The sequence below is a fragment of the Aspergillus nomiae genome, assembly GCF_001204775.2.
Source record: "Aspergillus nomiae NRRL 13137 chromosome Unknown contig00026, whole genome shotgun sequence".
Lineage (NCBI taxonomy): Eukaryota > Fungi > Ascomycota > Eurotiomycetes > Eurotiales > Aspergillaceae > Aspergillus > Aspergillus nomiae.
This window is the reverse complement of record NW_015378081.1, coordinates 91,962-107,414: the sequence shown is the minus strand read 5'-3', so window position 1 is coordinate 107,414 and position 15,453 is coordinate 91,962. Positions and strand designations below refer to the sequence as shown.

The window sequence follows — 15,453 nt, the reverse complement described above, 5'->3', positions numbered from 1 at the left end:
ATGGATAATGAATACAACAGATTGTGTATGATGAAAATTGCCTATAATCGTTTGAAGGAGGAAAGTAGCGATTCAATGCCCGATGAATTTCTGTAAGGCGACATCAGCCTGGTGTTCATCCGACACAGCTCTAGCATGTTCGGCACGTCGGCTGGAACCGGAATGTTTGCCTTCTGACATGCATTGACCAGCTGCTCGTAGTAATTCTGCGCCTGTTGATAGTCTCTTTTGGCCATGTACATATTGCCCAGCATGCCCAACACCGCCTGAGGATCGGGACTGCTCATAATATCCCTGCTTCGGGCCCAGTCCAGATATCGTCGAAACCAAGGCAGTGCCAGATCGAGGTTTTGCTGGGAGAAAGCGTAACTATATGGGTTGCTCTGTTTCGCGTACATTAGACCCATGTAAATTACGATTTGAATGGTCTCTGGGTTGTCAGAGCCGAGGTTCTCTTCAGCCGTGGCCAGCGCTCGTCGTAGCGTTTCGGATGGCTCTGTAATTCCACCTGAAGCAAAAATCTGACACGCACCAAGCAGCCGGAGACTGCGAATAGAAAGTGGGTGCCGAGGGCCCAGCAAGTTGTTCAGCTCCCGGGAGGCCTCTTGGGTAACATTGACTATCTCGTCCGTACCCGTCTGATACAGGGCCATAGCCATCACGGTGTTGTTGTTGTTGCTTGAGAGTTTGGCGACTATCAATTCGATGGTGTCAAGTACCGAGGCGTACGTCTTGATGTGATTTTCACCCAGTAATCGTTTGAGAGACTCCGTACGCTTCTTGGCAGTAGCAATGCCCTCATCTCGTCGCTCAACCGAGCTATATGCGTTCGCCAGTCGACGGCGTGTCTCCAATGTGTCGACATCATCTTCTCCGATCGTCATCTGCTGCCGGGCGAGGACATTGGCACACACGGACTCTCCTTCCTGTTGCTTACCCTGGGACACAAGGATCTCACCCATCAAACTTTCGGCTCTCATCGTAAGTGGATGGCGCTTGTCGAACACGCGCTGGCTGTTGTTGGACACCCACTGGCACCATTCAGCCGCTTTGCCGATATACCCCGACTCAAGGTCGATCTCTGCCAAATTATAGCCGACCTGCAACGTGCTATGGTGGTCTGCACCGAGAGTGCGCAAGTGCTCCTGGAAGATGGTATACTCCACCCTCCGCGCGTCGTCCCACTTCCACTTATTCTTGTGCTCGGCCGCTTCAACCGACCGTGGATCATTGTCAACAGGATTATATAGGGCTCCGATGACTCGCTGTGTCGCCTGTTGCGAAGCTATGCCGGGAGGAGGATAGGGAGCGCTGCTGTTGGTATGTCGCGGCGGCGGCAACGGTGGTCCCGCGCGCGGAGATGGCGACGGCTGGGGAATATAACCCTGTTCCGTGACCAACAGCTGGTCGGCAATCTGTTTGATATTTCCCTTGATAAGCCGGTACATCGCCCCTCGATTGCCAACCTTGCACATCTGGGAGTGATCGGCATCTAGCTTGAGACGCGTCTCGCGGTTCCCAGGGAGTCCAAGGACGGCGGACTCTTCGTCTACTACCAACTGCGACCGTTAGCGTCATACCTCCTGCGATAGAGATAGTGCGGCGAAAGAAACAGTGTCTAGATGCTCACATGACTAATAGAAGCCGGGCCTGCCCCTCCCAATAGAACCTCCTTTCCCTCGATGAAACTGATCACTCGGTAGTCTTCCAGTTGGTGGCAGAATCGGCTACTCATCTGTCTTGTGAATAAGGAGTTGTGCTCCAGGCAATCGAGAAGGTCGTTGGTGGCATGGCCCTTGGATACGAACTTGGCGACCTTGGCCGCAATCTTTCCTAGTTCAACGCCTTTGGTACCGTGGTGTGGAGTGCCGAAGAAAACAAGTCCGTACGTGCCCGTCCGGATGGAAGTATACTTGGGGTCCTCTTGCGCATTCAATAAAGCCTATTAGTGAGATGTTAGCGTTGATTACATCCTGAACTGACATTTCCGTCCTTTCTCCTGTGAATCATGGCGTGATCCACCTGGACAACCGTACCTGTTTGATCACCAGTCCACCTAAGCTGTGTCCGATGAAGATGATCTTCGGAGGCCGCGCATTCTGTGTATAGTCAGCCCTGTCTCAAAGTTAAGTAGAGGCAAACTACATACCACCTGCGGACTGCGCTCCATGTCCAACAAGTTCAACAATGTATTCGCATGGTCTTTCACACTCGCATTTGACATCGCCTGGGGGTTTGTGACATATGAATTATAGCCATAGACGAAAACTCGAGCCTGAGGGATGTCTTGAGGGAGGTAATCTCGTGGCCAGAAGGTTCCATTTTGATGTGTCCATGTTTCGAAGGCATGGTCGGTTCGACCGCGAGGATTGAGACCGTGTACAAAAACGAAGCTACACGGTCAGTATGTATTCGAGTTATCAGTAAGTCCTGACAAATACTTACTCGATCTTAGGTTGCTCGGCAGGAGTGTAGACTTCTTCTAGAAATGGAAATTCGTAGTCTGCTGAATCCTTCTCTATTTAGCAACGTCCACATACAGCAGTGGGTTGTATGTACCTACCATGGTTGTCTCTCAAAGTATCACGGCTGAAAGACTGGACAGACGGGATGAATAGAGCGGGAACCCCGGATTCTATAGGTGCTACCAAGACTTCAGCCGCAAGACGGCTCGAGCTTGTCGTCAAGCCGAAGTCATGTGGGTTATAATCAAACAAAATAAACGAGGCGGTATCATTTCGCGTATTAGTGCCCAGTTGGGTGTTCCTACGAGGCTGCCGGATTGATTCTGAACGGGCGATGGCGTCGGTATTGAACTGCGGATTGGCCCTTCGTAGCCGATACTGCATACTAGCGGGAATTCAACTTAAGTGCCCGATGTGATTGGTGAGCCCCTGGCATCGCCCGTATCCCATGTGATTAGCTGCAGATTTGGCGTCAATCCAGTAGACTAGGAGTGAAACAAGAAGTTGCTCCCGATGGCATGATTGCTTACAATTGAACTAATCGGCCAAAATCAGGGTCGGAGCCGGAACAAGGTTCTGGGGCGCTTAACCTATGCTTCATCATTCGTCGCGTCATTCTGACTGTCATCCATCTTTTCCTTCAAGTTTTGCAAGCACGGTGCATGGAATAAAACCCCATGCCATGCCCCGTGCACAGTACGGGTGGCAACCACCAGCCACAGTAGTATCATCGCGCTGCTGAGGATCTGTCACCTGTCAGCCCCGTTTTCTTTCTGTGCGATCTCACAATTCTCTGCGGCAGCTTACCGTCCCGCAAACCTTAAAAAATATTAACTCCATTTCCTTCCCCAGCAGGATCGTATTGGCCGCATATACCCCAAGCGGGAAAGTGAATCCCCACCAGCCCATGTTGAAAGGAAACGGTGATCGGTAGTAGATCGTAGCGAGCGCGAAAACGAGCCAAATCAGTCCGAAAGACCACATCAACAGAGACAGCAAGAGACCGAGGACATATGCTATGTGCCCGACCATGGGGTCGATTACGTTAGACTCGCCGAGGAGCTGTCGAGCCACCTTGCCTAGGTACAAGATACTACCTCGGGAGTCAGATTCATTCTCTCAGGGTTGTATGGTGGCTTGCACTAACCTGAATCCTCCAAAGCCAAGTGGCCCTAGTGGAAGAAAACAGCTCACGATGGTTTCCCTCGATGGAAGCTTGTGGACCGCCAAACGCTGGTAATAGATCACTAAGATCATCATGGCCATGGGCGTTGACATGCCCCACAGCACGTAAGATACGATCACCGTTCCCATGGCGTGCTGCGCGTTAGGCAAAATATCCGCGATCTCGGCCCCAACCCCGGACGCGACGATTGTGGCAGCGATCGGCAATAGTTGCAGTGCGGTGATCCGCTCCAGCGATGTGACGTAATTTTGTGATATACTGCTTCATATTAACAGACAATCTTCAGTACAGTGGATAGACTTACAGAATAAATGAGAGGGATGCAGTGACCGCCGCCGCCGCGAGCGCATCGACAATCCACAATCCCCAGGCCATTGTCTTCGCCCAATCTCCCCAGTGAGGTACGCAAAGAAACACCCACATCTCGATCAAGGTGGCAAAACCCATGGGACAAGTTGCCAGGAATAACGAATTAACTGGGTCTTGTATCATGACCTTCCAAATTTCGGGATAAAGAGTGTAGCGGAGAATTGACATGCTGAGCACGGTGAGAAACAACAAGGCATTCAGTACGAAAAAGACTATGGCTATGTAATCTAGCGCGGCATGTTCGAAAGGGATGAGATGGAACAATATTCCGGCCATGCCTGTCCCCATTGTCGTGGAAAACCATCTGTGAATCAGCTCATCAGCCACTGTACAATTGTTCCAGTAGGAATATAGATGTTGACGTACGATGGGCTGAAGTTGCTAACGATTCTCCGCCAACCTGCTGTATACTTCAAAAGGCTTTTCTTCCTTTGGGATCCTGCATGAGGACGCGAGTCACTATTTTCCATCCTGAACGACTGATCTTGACGAGATAAAGTTTTTATGAGTTAGTGAGCGATTGTCCAATCGATAGTTATAAAAGGCAATTCTATGACTTTCGTGGTTGTTGGATGAAGTTGATGCTAAATACCAATTTCCATGGTCCTGGATCGAGTTCCCTCGGCCGAGAAATTCTCGTGACTGGCTTGTACCCGAAGACCGGCGAAGGCCGACAGCATCAACTCCGCCTCCCTTGTAATGGTCTCGTAGAGCTCCTGGTATGAGAACTCTTTACTAGATTTAATAATAGCTTGTATGCATGAAAAGTCAATTGCAAGGTGGCGATCCGGGTAGGTGCTGGAAAAGGCACAGAGCCTACATGTAATGCCGGATCCAAGCTTTCCCATACTCGCAACATAAATATATCTCACTCTAACCAGTTCACAAGTGTTTGAGCTCGAGTCATCTACATCGTTGTATACTCCTATAGACTACTAGACCAAGTCTACAGACTAAATACACAATCTAGTTTGCTATATGAGTGTCTTGACCAAGTTAGGTAGTAAATGAATTTCATCTTGAGGTGTCGGACTGCCACGAGTGGTATGAGAAGGGAAGGGGTTCAACTTCAGCTTCAGGGGTTGAACCCTTTGAGAATGGAAATGCCAAGTCTCAAGTTGCCGAGCTTCGAATGAGTCATGCTTCAGCAAGGATGAATCTGTTATGATGCGAATTTGAAAATGCAGACTAATGCTAAAGGATGACAGTGTTGGAATGGACAAGACCTATGCACTCAAGGAAAACGGGACCGCCTACTACTCAGTAGACCTCGACACGGGTCGGGTTTGGGTCCAGCGTCAGGAACCGTATACCCAACCGGCGAGTTCAGATCCTAAACCCACACCCATGCCCGTAAACCTACGGGTTACCCGCTAAGAACCCATTTTATTAAAAAAATATATAAACAGGTATCCATTGAGACGCAAGGTGAACATGGACTTGTGTCTCTACAATATAGGATATGAATACCGGGTGACGAATTTTTAAGAATGTCAGATGCTGAGAGTTTAAGGTATGAAATAGGTAAGGATTTTAGGATGGGATGAGAACTGGCCGACGATAATGTCAATTGGCTCTTAATACTGAAATTATACCCTAAAGAAGGTGAACTATGTACAAAACTGCTTCTTGCCACCCGAAAAGATGGTCCACTTATACAGAAGGCCATCCACTCGAGAAGTCGATGACGTTCCATCCGAATAGCTTCTGGGAGTCACCATACCCGATAGTCGTATCAACGTAGTGGTAGTAGAGTACAGGGCCAAGGCTCGGGTCGGTGTAGACACCCCTATAAAAGTTAGTCAATATGAACGCAAGTAGAGATGGTGATGCCACATACTGTCCACCAGGCCCATAGACATTATCATGACTTTCAAGAACGACGGTACCACCGCCATCCGTGCATGCAACACCGTTCGCATCGACCTGCATCATTAGCTACCCGTTTTACAGAGTCCAAAGGTAAAGAAAACAAGAAGAAAAGAAAAAGAAAAAAACTCACAAAGCCCCCAGTCGGCGTGCTCGACCGACAAACCTTAATCTTATACTCCTCCCCTGCGGCAGGCATACTCTGGTCATAGCCACAGCACGTTCCCCAGGAGTAAAACAAGTAGTAATAATCTCCGTATTTGTACAGGTAAGCACCCTCAACAGGATGTGTACCAGCCGGATCGAAAGCAACATTAACCGGCGTTGATGTTGAAGACGTGGCGTCTCCGTTCAGTGTGACTTGAAAGATGTCTTGCCAGAATGATCCAAAGGTCAGGTAGTTGGCAGAGCCGTCTATCAGAAGGTTTGCGTCGATGGCGTTGTATTGGTTACCCGTTGTGGATGTAACCCCAATTGAGCCCTGGTCGGTCCATGTACCTTCCTCCATGGTTTCGGAGGTTGCGAGACCGATGGCAGATTCTTGGCTGCCGAAAGTCGATACAGCATAGTAGAGGTGGTAAAGGCTGCCCACCTTCTGCACATCAGGTGCCTAAGAGTTGTTAGCTATATGTTGCTAGGTAGAAAGTGCGGGAAGGCGTGTAAGAGTTGTTCATTCCAACATCGTTCGCAGAATGACAGCAGCGAGAATAAAAATAAAAATACAAAGAAGAAATAGATCGGCATAGCGGAAGTAGACAATAGGGGAGGGTCAATAAGGCAAGATAAAAAGAAATACTTACCCAAGGATCATTACTCCCGGAGTTGTCAATCGACGATCCACTAGGCAAAACAGACCCAAGAGCTGTCCATGGACCCTCGATGGATGAAGCAGAAGCAAAGGAGATGCCATTCCCGGTAGAAAAGCGATAGTACGTTCCATCGCCATTCTGGATTAAGGCAGGATCATGGATGTTGCAGGCGCCAGAGCAAGCGCCCGGATTAGCGTAACCATGAACCACGGCAGCCCGGAGAAGGGCTACTGCAAGAGAAGATTGGAGATACATGATTAGCGAAGAAAGAGAGATGTGTGGCTTGAAGAGTCGATTTGCTTGTGAGATACATGGTACTATATATACTAGAGATCAAGTTTCTTGTGTTTATCTCGATGTGTATGTGCGTTCAGTTTACATGAAAGGCGTGCTTTACTCCGCCGGAGATTAACGACTACATCTATTCGAGGAATGCAATCCTCCGACGTACGGTTTCCCGTGTGTCTCCAGTAATGGCCGACCCGGTTGTTGGTGCTGAGACGTAGCGATCTATAGTGCGTGTGCATTATATGCATGGTACCAGCCACTGGTCATGACGCGGAGATGTTCCACTCTATGTATGCTTCATGGACACTCCACTGAAAGTTTAATCTGAGAAAGATAACAGCTGATATGTGAGATATACATAACACACAAGAGAATAGACCGCGCGCAGGATACAATGACCCCTCACATTAAGCCAGGGAATGTCCGAGGAACACGGTTCGATGGCCAGTCAGCCAATCACCGGTACTAACTCCTCCCCCAGATACGGAGAAATTACATCATTGGGGTATTCTGCAGGTCAAGGTATAGCTTCTGCCATGATTGGCTCATAGCAACACTCGTCCAGGAGTTTTGCCCAATATAGTAATCGAACACACTTGTCACGGGGAGTGCTGATCGTCTTGGCTTGGCCAATTAGCCGAGTGGATTCTTCAGGCAGAAACCTCGGGATTGAGATGCATTAGCTTCAGACTATTTGGCTCCCGTGCATTAGACTAGTTCCACCAATGGCAGGGGTACTTAGACCGGTCTAGGACGGAGAGATTGAGTTGCCCATGCTCCTGGTCAAACAGACCATACTAAGCACCATCCGGTAAACCAATCCTTAGACCGCCACCTTCATTTATAACAAGCCAGCCATTACCCGGGTCAGCGCCTCGTTTTCGGCGTGAAACGCATCAATCCCTTCAACCCCTGCACTAGCGCCGTCGGCTGCAGGTGCCTCCTCGGGGGGACCCGTCTTGGGGTCGAAGTAAAGTCCGCCAGCCATTTCAAAGAAACTAGTCAAATCGTCACAGCTATCATCGTTGTTGCCATAATTCACTGGCGCCGTAGCCAGTGGAGAAGACACGGACCAAAGGGAGGCGGAAGGCTGTGGAGTCGGGATACCGGATGGCTGGTGCTGGTGCGACGGGGCCAACGGAGACTGCGGCAGACTGGACTGGTTCGAGTCATGCTGTCCGTGGCTGAAACGAGATAGTACCTTGCCAAGGTTTTCCGGCGGTTGTCCGTGTTTATAAGGCGATTTCCCGACATTCAGCTTAATCAATTTCAAACTGCGAATGATTTTCTGTAGTCGTCTGGATGTTCTGGCCCGAGTGGATGACTTCCTCACCATGTCTACGGCAGCATAGAATTCCGCACGGCAGACGTTGCTGAATCGACTCGGTGCATGAAACACGGCAAGAAACAGTGCGGCCAGTGCCGAAATTAGGAAGTAATTGAACGGCTCCGGACGCTGAAAATAGATATCCGAAACGCGAGTGAAGTAGTCTAGCATGTGGATCGTACTTTTCGCAGTCTCGACGGCGACAGATGCGCCAGAAACATTCGTCTCAATGCTCTCGCTACTGAGCAGGTTTTGGCGGTACACGAGAATGCGAAGTTGGTTAGCCTGCAGTGCAAGGAGCACTTGTAGCATCATCATGTTATCGTTTTGAACCGCGTCGGGGGATGAAGGCCGTGAAGGGTCGAACCGTAGTTCTTGCGGAATTGACTGGATCCATTGCTGGACTTGGAAGTCAAGGTACGAGCAGTAGTCCGACGTCGCTGCACGCGATCGACTGCCCCAGCCGACTACGAGCCCCCATATCTTGCCGCTGAGTTGTGCGTACGAGATCATACACGTGAGATAAGGAGTGGCGGTTCCCGGCACGGGAAGGTTGGTGTCCATGTCCGTGTCCTGAATAGCGAAAGGAAGGCCAGTGCCAAAGGACCATCTCCGATCCAACACGTAGATACACCAAAAGAGACGACTAGCCCACATCCATTGCAGCTCGCCGGGGAACACACCTCCCGTTCTATACCAGGTCTCTTGGCAATGTAGGCCTAGTTGCATTGAGCCTCGACAAGCCATCCCAATACAACGCCACGAAATAACTTCATCATCCCGGTACGAATGGAATATTGACTTGGAGACGATTACTGTTAGTCATATGTGAAGGGGACATAGCGGATAGGCCACACACCAGCAGTGTCAGTATAAGAAGCTCTTTCATGTCAACCTCGGGGATATTAACGCGAGTCGCAAAACGATCCTCAACACTTTCTGCCAACACAGCAGCTCGCTCACTCCGCCCATGCGATTCCGTCAGCAAAGCTATGGCCAAGATAATTTTCAGCACCTCTACATCGCGCGCAAAGAACCAGTCCTGTTGCTCCGAGCTCAGAATCTGACGAGAATCATCTCGAAAGAAGTCAACAATACATGCGCGCACACTGTCCAAATCAACACAAGGGTACATCAAGCCCACTGTGTTTTCATAGACCGTCACCAGCCTCAGAGCCTCTGTCAGCCCGAGGTTCCCTAATGGATCATCGGTCGCAATATCGGCATCAGGCGCTGCAACGGGACTCGGTGCAGCAGTGGACTCAAATTCATCGTCGTCCTCCAACGGCTTCCGGCGCGCGGTCAGACCGAACTCCGCACTCGTAGGTCCAACATGATATGGAGACATTGGCCGATTCATCATACGCTGTAGACCAGTATTCGTGGCTTGAGAAGATACGATGGAAGCCGGTCTCGGAGGCGGCTTATTTGCGCTACTGTTAGCCGGCGAAGACGATTCGAGCTCGCGCAAACGAGCAGCCATCGCGCGCATCTCATGCTGAAGTGACTCGATCTGGCGATCAACTGATTGGAACCTCGCAGATACCCTATTCTAGTCAGCCCAAAGTATTCAACTCCGACAAGAAGTTTCTCGTACCCTTCATCATTTGGTTCCTCCATCGAAGTCGTAGGGTTACTCGGCGCATATGCGCTAGGCGTATAAACGCATGGCACGCCATCACGGGCGCACCGTGAACACGTTGGCTCACCGCTGCATTTCAACTTACGCCTTTTGCATTCATTACTGGCAGGATTCAATCAGTTATGTATCTTCCAACGTAGTGTTGTTATAAGATGATGGGCGCACCAAGCGACCTGAGTGTATTTGGCTCGCTTTTTCCGAGGGGGTTCCGAGGTGGTGTAGCTGTGCGTGGGAGATTCCGACTGCATGGACGAGATCTAGAGGGATCAACTAAGTCAATTAGATCGTAGTATAGGCTCTTATGGACCGGTTGGACGGTCCCGAGAGGTGATCAGGCAATTGTGGTGCGGAATGACGGGGTCACCAAGAGTGATGGTGAAGTGCAGAAGTGGAATTCCATTCCGAGCGATCCCGGCAATGCAAATGTGTAAACCTGGTAGCCTGAGATTCAACCGCTCTTTATCTTATCGCCGCAGCTTATCTTATCGGTACTTCGGGTTCACCGCTTCAGGCTCTTTGTTAGTAAAACTACAATCTGCCTGTTTTATTCGTATGTGGTTATATCAGGCGGTCAAAGGCCCTTGGTATAGGAGGTCGAATACTTTCTGAATGAGATATTCCTTTATATTGATCAAAGTATCTGCCAAGCGCATTCAAACATTTGATATCGTTTTTAAACAGACCATTAGACTGAAATTGAGAAAGAAAACAGCCTCCCTGATTAAAAGATGCACAGTACCCGCGGCAGCGTCATTATAAGCAGATACAAAAATGGCCTTATCATAGGAATGCCGAGTAAGAATCGACAAATAACTTAATCCGCGCAGATAGACAGAATGGTAAAGAATTGAAGTAAGAATCGTCAAAAGTTCATGACCTCATGTCTCGTAAATCTCGCATGTCGGTTGATCAATAGTCATTGAAGATTAACATTAGGGAGTGCCGGGGACAAATTCAAGTACAGAAGGCCTGTATTAACATGTCGCCACTGGAGGAACGCATTGGTTCAAAATAGTAGGATCGTCGATGAAACCGTCTCGTAGTATATAGTCCTTTGCCCCAGACACATTACGTTCAAGAATGACGCCGGGATGGCCATCAATGGGCTTTGTATCATGGTATGTTCGTGCCATGAATGACATGAGGCTCTGAAGAACTTGGATTTTCTTTACATCTGGTGCCGAACGAGTGACCCTTAATGCCTCTGCAAAGATCGCAGGCATGTAGTAAAGGATTACCGCATCCTCGCCATTGCACCCGTCGACGTTCAATCCATTAATGAGCTCTGCTCGTGTAGGTTGTGGTAGATCTATGAATGCTTTCTCAAACAGTTCTGCTAGATGTTTATCCGCTACTCTACCCATCGCACATAGGCGGAGAAAGGCCCGGTCGCTGGGACTGTTTGTGGATAATGTATGGAAGCCTTGGTCGGCTAGTAGCTGACCTCGATTTTGCAGGACCGTGTTATACGCATCGCGCACTGAAAGCTTGCCAGTAATGACATTCATCAGCACCGGGTAGGCGGAGAGAAAGGACTGGCAGACGGGCTCGATCATGCGAACGGCACCACGCGCGTCAACATGGCCGCCTGCGCCCGATACATCCAACATAATTTCGAGATACTTCATCCTAAATGCCTGTGGCTTTCCTTGTAGCATGAGAATACTCACCAAACTCCCTGGGACGTTCTCACCTTGCGTCAATTGTGGAATGTTGAGCTTTGCGCCGACCTCCACCCCCAGAAGCATCTCCTCCCGTTTCTTGTCCGAGAGTAAGCGCAGCGGCTTGTCAAACTGTCCCAGCTCAATGGCCCTGGCTAAGACTTGGTCATGATTTAGCCTTTTACCATCCTTCTTGTGCACGAAGTCTTCTAGGTCAGGATCTTTCCCCGCGTCTCCTAGTATCAATGATACGACCAAGCCCAGCATATCATCATTCGTTCTCAATATATCCCGCGCTAGCTGGCGAAAGCGCGTGAATGTTTCTGGAGACAGCTTCACGACACCGGGCTGATGCGCGGTGAAAGCCTGATAATTATCCTCGAGTAGCCACTTTAATGACAAGAAATTGACCACGGTTCGGTTTATCTCGGTGAAATCCTCCTGAAAAAGAAACCGCGACGGCGTAAGGGCGTTCCCACCTAAACTTCCCTTCGGAGGATCCCCATCGCCCTGCTCGAGGCTATATACGACACGCTTCAGTCGGACGAATTCGGATTTGAACTGGCGGTGCAAAAGCTGCACGGCTTTTTCGTCGCTCAGAGTCTCCAGGTCGCCGCGACGGATAATTTCTGCTAATTGCGATCCATTATCGAAATTTTTGACTCTTCGCAACCAGTTGATAATATAATCGATGATTGACTGGAAGTTTGTTTTCGGCATGGCGGCTTTTCTGACTGTGGCGCAGGGCTGTCAGGAAGGAAGTTGGGCCGTAAGCCAGCGCACTTGGGAGATGAGGGGTTTATGTAGGGAGGGTAAAAAGCCCTACAGTTGACTCCGCCTCGGTGCGCCCGCGCTAAACACCAGCCCAGCCTCAGAGGGAATGAAGCCCCTTGACAATGGTCCAGACGGATGTGAGGTGTTGCAATATCGTCTTGATCTCTTCTCTGATATAGTTATGGTGGGTCATTTATGAATTTCACCTGACTGCCACCGCCCTGATTCACTAACGATGGCTCCAGTCAGGCACAGACTGGAAATGCGAAGCCAAGTGGAGTGCAGGATCCGTAGCCAATGATCGTCCAATCCTAGCGCTGATGACCTGGCATCTGATGGTACAAGAAGTAAAAGAAGAAGGAAAGCAGAGGACCCGACAGCTGATACTGCTAGTCCTGACTCTCATGACTTTCGAAGGATATCATATTCTTCTCGGAACAGAGTCCAGCCAGCCTCGTGTTCAGTAGATAGATCTTTACTGCACAAAATAAGCTATGCTACTGGCCCACAGCGGTGAGGATGATATATATTGGCTAGCCAATAGAGCCGAGGGGTCTATGCGTAGAGGACGCTCCGCCACATCAAGACTCGAGCCGCGTGTCCACTCAGTGATCTGTCTAGCTTCCCCATTCTAGACTCCGCATACACGTCTTCCGACCGACCATCTTTTTCTAGGATAGACTTTACAACTCCTGTTTTAATATATGTACTCCATATGATATATTCTACAATTCAGGGAATAGTTTGGAAAAAGTATGATCTGGACATTCAAATCGAAAATATTGTATTTTTAATTACCTTGTTCTCATAAGTACATCTAGGAAACTTAACAAACAGTATACCTGGCGGTATGATTTTCGAGTAAAAGCTTGGTCGATCAAATCATATACATGTTAATATCTTCAACTGGAATCTATATACATGAAAAAAATTGGATTACCAATGGTAGTATCTTTCTCACTAATATATAAATCTTGTAGGAAAAGGACGTTCAGAAAAATATTATTCTTGGGAGAGTACCTCCTTCTCATCCAGACGTGAAGGCCCAGGCGAATGCTCCCCTATTATTGCATTTTTTCTGGTAACTGCCGGCCAGTCGCTTTTATTACTCTGAGCGTTCTGGAATGCTTCCCGTAGCCATTCATCCCAGGGGCCTGTTTTCGGTGCTATGTTTGCCCTCCTCACCCAGTCAATCGACTTGGTCTCAAAAATGGCTAACCATAGCACTTCCGTATAATTACTAGTCTCTTTAAACACGGCGTGCTTGATATTATACCTGCTCATATCCCAGACATCACGAGGTTCCACCAGCAATGCCAACCCCCAGTAAAGGATGTTCAGGATGAAATACGCAGCACCGACGGCGATCTGGATCTTCTCGCTGCTATTGCTGAACATAATCACCGATGTCATCAAGAAAAGTGTGCTCATAGCCAGGAAGGCCTGCCGCACTTTGTCCGGATATCTATACTGGCAGGAGTCCATCCCCGTGTACAGTTCTCGGATCACATACTCATCACCGCGGACGACAATGAACCCTCCTCCACGAGTGCGAATCACCACATCGGCAGGAGGCATCTTAGCATTCCCGTCGCGCTCAGATAGCTTTGGATACCAGTAGGCCGACAGACTAGCGGCACTAGTGGACAGGGCCATGGTGCTGACGCCAACCAGCGCTACACCGTCGTGGATTACACCGGCGAAGACCAAGAGACCCACCGACATGCAAATCGACACAATTGTAACTACGTTCAGCAGGGACATAGTTTTGATGCGGAGAGGTCTGTTTGGTTTGCCCTTTTCCCGATCATCGCCGAAGTTGTGTTCAATTACGCAGGATCGGAATTCAAATGGTTTGACGTCTTCGATTTTGTGCAATAGAGTGGCAAAGTAGTTTAGTTCCGTAAGGACGGTACCAGAATGTACGCCAACAACGTCGACATTTGGAGCTGAGGGTAGACGATGCAGTCGCCTAGTATCGAGGAGGGCTTCGGGTGCTGGCAAAAGGCGAGGAAATAGGCCGAAGGCTGACGCCGTGATGGCGGGCATGTGTTTTTGAGTGGCGGAGCTGCCAATGACAGCGAGAAGAATGAGAATCTCAAAATGCCATTTCGACTCTTCCGAGTCTAATTTCGCTGGGAACCAGCCCATTTCCGAAGTCGTGCGACACGTAGAGGACGATGAACCGGATGTGTTGTCCTTCGCTGCCACGAGCTTCCCATATATATATGGCCATTTTTGCATAGTACTACCTCATCTCTGATCGATCGATGATAAAGCTGAACCCACCCCGCCTTTGGAACTGTTTGCCAAACTATTCGGGGAAGTTGATGCAGAACGCGCCAAGTCATCAATGCAGGAGGACCAGAGTGGAGCCCGGTCGAATCAACATATAGGATTCTCCATGAACTGCCAGTGGACTGTCGATCTCGGTTCCGTTGAACTTTCACTTCAGCAAAACCAGCTGCTACGGTCGTCGTAATTTACACGATATCTTTTTTTTTCTTTGTAAGGGTTCACGTTTCGCAACTCACGTAGCCACAACAAAGTAACGCGTACTTGGTCTACACAGGTGTGAGGGAGATAGGTGGGGTGAGCCGTAATATTTCGAACCACCGCCAGCCTCGTTCTCTGCATATGAACATGGTTGATGGTCTGTGCGAATGACTTGGTGCATATGGGATTCAATCCCTGCTATTTCGATCCATCCAACTCCAAACCCAAGTCGGGAGATCGTCGGACGGTCGACCCTAGACCAAGTGGGTATACTCTTCACTTGTTGGACATGCTGTAAACCTTGCACTTGCCTTGAAAAGGTTCTAAATGACGAGCTGCATCACTAAAGCAGACACCGTAATCACCAGCCAAACAACTTAGGGACTGTTCAGCTGATAGCTGTTCGACTTACTGCGCAGGCAGCACAAAATGATCCCTTGATCCCTCCAACCCAAAAAAGACCGGTATTGTTCAACTGGCCTATCAGGTAAAGAAAATATGAACATATATCTAAGGGTTGAGGGAACACTAGGCATGATGGCTGCGGACATGTCGTTACCGTTGTCT

General features: G+C 49.2%; 6 protein-coding genes across 6 annotated transcripts; all 6 read right to left on the bottom strand.

Annotated features, from left to right (window-relative positions):
- Positions 1-41: 41 nt before the first annotated feature.
- ANOM_002323 (LipA and NB-ARC domain protein) lies at positions 42-2,849 on the bottom strand (the record flags this gene model as incomplete). The annotated part of the gene is made up of 6 exons (XM_015547580.1): positions 42-1,559; positions 1,631-1,942; positions 2,037-2,099; positions 2,150-2,393; positions 2,446-2,518; positions 2,564-2,849. 6 exons carry the CDS (start codon positions 2,847-2,849, stop codon positions 42-44), a joined length of 2,496 nt encoding a protein of 831 aa, XP_015410632.1.
- Positions 2,850-3,055: 206 nt separating this feature from the next.
- On the bottom strand, positions 3,056-4,296 carry ANOM_002322 (TDT family transporter; the record flags this gene model as incomplete). The annotated part of the gene is made up of 4 exons (XM_015547579.1): positions 3,056-3,211; positions 3,273-3,558; positions 3,613-3,909; positions 3,956-4,296. 4 exons carry the CDS (start codon positions 4,294-4,296, stop codon positions 3,056-3,058), a joined length of 1,080 nt encoding a protein of 359 aa, XP_015410631.1.
- A 1,377-nt stretch (positions 4,297-5,673) lies between these two features.
- On the bottom strand, positions 5,674-6,953 carry ANOM_002321 (arabinan endo-1,5-alpha-L-arabinosidase; the record flags this gene model as incomplete). The annotated part of the gene is made up of 4 exons (XM_015547578.1): positions 5,674-5,809; positions 5,861-5,946; positions 6,023-6,499; positions 6,690-6,953. 4 exons carry the CDS (start codon positions 6,951-6,953, stop codon positions 5,674-5,676), a joined length of 963 nt encoding a protein of 320 aa, XP_015410599.1.
- Positions 6,954-7,827: 874 nt separating this feature from the next.
- ANOM_002320 (transcription factor domain-containing protein) lies at positions 7,828-10,203 on the bottom strand (the record flags this gene model as incomplete). Its single annotated transcript, XM_015547577.1, has 4 exons — positions 7,828-9,114; positions 9,173-9,860; positions 9,911-10,057; positions 10,121-10,203. 4 exons carry the CDS (start codon positions 10,201-10,203, stop codon positions 7,828-7,830), a joined length of 2,205 nt encoding a protein of 734 aa, XP_015410630.1.
- A 726-nt stretch (positions 10,204-10,929) lies between these two features.
- ANOM_002319 (uncharacterized protein) lies at positions 10,930-12,336 on the bottom strand (the record flags this gene model as incomplete). The annotated part of the gene is made up of 1 exon (XM_015547576.1): positions 10,930-12,336. The coding sequence occupies one exon, from the start codon at positions 12,334-12,336 to the stop codon at positions 10,930-10,932; it is 1,407 nt and encodes a 468-aa protein (XP_015410608.1).
- Positions 12,337-13,392: 1,056 nt separating this feature from the next.
- Positions 13,393-14,541, bottom strand: ANOM_002318 (uncharacterized protein; the record flags this gene model as incomplete). Its single annotated transcript, XM_015547575.1, has 1 exon — positions 13,393-14,541. One exon carries the CDS (start codon positions 14,539-14,541, stop codon positions 13,393-13,395), a length of 1,149 nt encoding a protein of 382 aa, XP_015410609.1.
- Positions 14,542-15,453: the final 912 nt, after the last annotated feature.